This window comes from Nannospalax galili, unplaced genomic scaffold, assembly GCF_000622305.1.
Source record: "Nannospalax galili isolate Female #2095 unplaced genomic scaffold, S.galili_v1.0 scaffold730, whole genome shotgun sequence".
Taxonomy (NCBI): Eukaryota; Metazoa; Chordata; class Mammalia; order Rodentia; family Spalacidae; genus Nannospalax; species Nannospalax galili.
The window spans coordinates 514,190-518,454 of record NW_008328000.1 but is presented as its reverse complement, the minus strand read 5'-3'; the positions used below and the strand labels follow the sequence as shown (position 1 = coordinate 518,454).

The 4,265-nt window shown below is 40.8% G+C and overlaps 1 protein-coding gene across 1 annotated transcript; it reads left to right on the top strand.

The window, feature by feature from the left end:
• The first annotated feature begins 886 nt into the window (after positions 1-886).
• On the top strand, positions 887-1,846 carry LOC103740793 (olfactory receptor 2G3-like). The gene has a single exon (XM_008841517.1). The coding sequence runs from the start codon at positions 887-889 to the stop codon at positions 1,844-1,846; it is 960 nt and encodes a 319-aa protein (XP_008839739.1).
• Positions 1,847-4,265: the final 2,419 nt, after the last annotated feature.

Genomic DNA, 4,265 nt, shown 5'->3' with positions numbered 1-4,265 from the left:
AAATCTGCTGAGGAGCTATACGGGGATGCAAATGGAGGAGGGGTATAAGTATGATTAACATCTATCATATGAAATGCATAAAAACTCAATTAAAATATGCATTAAAAAGTAAAGTCATGTGGTGCTGGCAAAAATTCACATTAAATCTATTTCATTTTTTTTCTTTCCATTAAAAAATAATAACACAAAAAGTAGGTAGAATGTTGGGTTCCAGGTTCTGGGGATGAGATGAACGGGGGGGGAGGGTATGGTTTACTTTAGTAAGCTAGAACTAGATATTTAACCATGATTAACTATTACTTTAATGTCAAATACACATTATCATGATAAAGGCTGGGATTAAAATGAGGTAATTTCCTAAAATTAATTCCACTTCATGAACTTGCCTAGCAGAATGAATTCACATAGATTTGTATCTGCATTATGAATCTCTGAACTGCCATGCAAGTGAGTCCCAGCATCCTTCACTTACCTGCGCTTAAAGGAAATATTAGGAAATGTTTCCCTTAATTACTTTCTGGAAAGAGATGTGTCAGATGAAGGCCTCATGACCCTTTCACATGACATGAGAACAGTATGAATGGGGTAGAGGAAGGAATGTTATGTGGAGTTTTTTTAAGGGGAAATAATGGGGGAGAGAGTGAAACACAGAGAGATTTATATGAACAGATTCCTAGGTGTTTATGGGTTCTCTGTAGACGCTTCGGTAGGTTTAGGTTATTCAGGCTCTGACTCTTTTGAAAGTTAACTACTAGAATCAGCCAGGTATTGGAAAATTACTCAGAGTTATGGAGGATATTTCACCAATGCAGTGGGAATTTTGAGAATGTCCACATGGAAATATTGAAATGGAAAGGCTTGTTCTCTTTTCTCCCAGGCATATACAATGCAGGTGGCCATGGAAGGACAAAATGTAAGTTTCCCCAGTATATTTGTCTTGTTGGGCTTCTCAGATCATCCGTGGCTGGAGATCCCCCTCTTTGGAGTGGTTCTGGTCTCCCACATTCTAACTCTGATGGGAAATAGTTCCATCATCCTCCTCTCACTGGTGGATCCCAGACTCCAGACACCCATGTACTTCTTCTTAGACAACCTCTCTGTGGTGGACCTCTGTGTCACCTGCACCATTGTCCCACAGCTGCTGAACAACCTCTGGGGACCAGAGAAGACAATCACCTCCTGGGGCTGCATCACACAGGTCTATATTTTCAGCTGGATGGGCTACAATGAATGTGTCCTGCTGGCAGTGATGGCCATTGATCGATATGTGGCCATCTGCCAACCCCTCAGGTACGCTCTCATCATGCATCCCCAGGCATGTGCGTGGTTGGCAACTGCATGCTGGGCCAGTAGCCTGGCCAATTCTCTGCTCCAAGCCACACTCACACTCCAACTTCCCCTCTGTGGGCAACACACCCTGGACCACTTCTTCTGTGAGGTGCCAGCTCTGCTCAAGCTGGCATGTAGTGACACCACAACCAATGACCTGTCCCTGACTTTAGGATCTGTTCCTTTTGGAATAGTGGCACCCTTTACTGTGCTTATCTCCTACACATTTATTGCCAAGGCTGTGCTGAAGTTTCCTTCAGCTGAAGGAAGGCACAAGGCATTCAGTACCTGCAGCTCCCACTTGCTGGTTGTCACCATGTTCTTTGGACCAGGCATGTACACATACCTCCAGCCCCCAGCCAACAGCACTCAATCCAAGTTCCTCTCCTTCTTCTACTGTGTTTTCACACCACTACTTAATCCACTCATCTATACCCTGAGGAACAAAGATGTAAAAGCAGCATGGAGGAGGGTCTTAAAATCCCAGAGTTGGGGGAAGTCTTTCAAAGCTAAATGATTTCAGCCTGGCTCCTGAAACAGCCACATGCCCGAATCACTTCATGTTGACAAGTCTTCTTTTCCAAATGCATAAATGCCAACCAAGGTCAGAGTTCCTGTATGTCAAAGGCAATCAACCTGATGACTGGAGAGAATCTATAACTAGAAACTTCTAGCTTCTGAAATCACAAACATGGCCACTGTGCTTTTTCTAGACCTTCCTAAATGTCTCACTCTCCTCAAAGAGAAAGTATAGATGCTTCACATAGCTACAGAATGCTGAAAGGCTCTGTCTGGAACTCTCCTCTCATAACTTCTCCCTTTACCACATTTTGAAGAAAAGTTTTGGAATATATCTCAATACAATTTTTAAGTATAGTTTTTAACCTGACATCTACTTAAATGAGTTTAACATCTTCTATCTCTGAGAATCCCATGTCTCTCCTTCTTCAAATACCTTGTAACCTTCAGAATAATCACATCTTTACCTCACCTGTGCCCTCATGATTAAACTTGGTTGTTCATGGACACGATCATTTAATGTTACCATTCAATTTTTCAAATCATTTATTACAAATGTTATTCTGTGTCTTTATAGAAATCAATTTATGCTCCATTAACTGCCTCTGCTTAATTTCTCTATTTCATTGTATACTTTCTTTCAAAGAATGGAAATGTCCCCTTATTTTGTATGTTGATAATACACATGAGATTCTACGTGCCTAGTACATACCTGACATGGAGAAGCAGTGGAACAGGCGCTTAATCTAAGAGAGAATGCATATATGTCCCTATTGATTTGCTTTAGTCATGTACCAGAGCCACAGCTGACTCCTGTTTGAGCTGTTGCCAACTTTTGATTTTTATAGCAGAGAAACAGAGTAAAGTTTTCATTTACTAATATATTGAAGCAAAAACGTTGGTAATATTACTTCTGTCTCTTTTTATCAAAAACTGGCCTCAAACCTCTACTCTATGTTGTCTTGTTCAGTCTGAGAACAGCATCCCTCAAGGCCAACAATTCACAAATGGAACAAGTTTTTTGCTAGCAATGAGGCCTCTGCTCTAACATAGTCCTGGTTTTGGCCCACTGTCCCTTCTCCAACCTTTTTTTTTAAATATCAGATCTTTTACTGTCCTCTCCAACCTTTTCTATGGAAGAACAGTCCATGATGGTATCCTACAACTATGTTAGATCACTTGAATTAGATTCCAAAACAGATTTAAATTTTACATGATCAACCCTGAAATCAAGCAAGTATGGGGAATTATGGAAACAAGGACGTGTTCCACTTGTGAAATTTATCCTTTTGTGATGAAAATATGTACTAAAATTGATCTAAACCTCATCCTCTCATCTTATTGATGCTACTTTATTTTCCAAGAGGAGAAAAGGTGTTAAGGGCCTCTGAATCTCTGAGGGACAAGTGGGTAATAGTACTATAGAGGGCTCTATGCAGAGAAATCTCACAAGAACAGATTTCTTAGACAGATATGTGTGGAATCAGTGAGCCTTGAATTACAAAGGGAGACGACAAAGTAAAGCCCACAGGCCACTCAGATTGTTGCAGAGCTCTATTGGGAAACATGTCTGTGTGTTCACAACCTCATATACTTTGGGTCTGTTCTAAACTACTGAAGACCCACAACTGACAGGTTTATATGGACAATGCCTGATTTGAATAAGTACAGGGAAGAACAAAATCCTACACCAACAAGCCAGTGCATTTTCTGCCCTAGAAAATCTGCCTGAAATGACAAATGATCATTGTCCTCCCAGAATCAAAACCATGAAGTAGCAGCACTTGATGCAACTCGTCACCAAGTAAATGACTTCTGTGTCCACCTGCATTATCTCCACCAGGAAAACATTCTTTCTGAGCTTCAATTTACTTGACCTTGAATGAGCATGAACTCAAACATAATCATCTGGTATTCTGTCTTCTAAACTTTAGTATGCATTGAATTACTCAGGGAGTTTGTTAAAAGATAAAGAGCTTAAAGGACCTCAGGACCCCTCATGGGAAATGAATATTAGTGCTACCGAGGGCAGTATTCAGAGAAGCCCTACAAGGACAGATGTTTCTTTCTGTTACAGAAACATTTGGAGCTAGTGAGCCTTAAGTTACAAGGTAGACATCACAGTGAAATTCATAGGCTTCTCAGGTTGTTGTAGAACTCTGCTAGGAACACAAAGACTACAAGACAGTCATCATTTCTTTGTTGTTGTTATTGTTTTGTTTTGTTTTGGCAAAATTTTTTAATTAATTTTATCTAATATGACATTAAAAATTAAGCATTTTAGCCAGGCGTGGTGGTGCTCACCTTTAGTCCTTTAGCACTTGGAAGAGGCAGAGGCAGGCGGATCTCGGGGAGGTCAAGGCCAGCCTGGTCTACATAGTGAGTTCCAGGATGGCTGGGGCTACAGGGAGACCCTG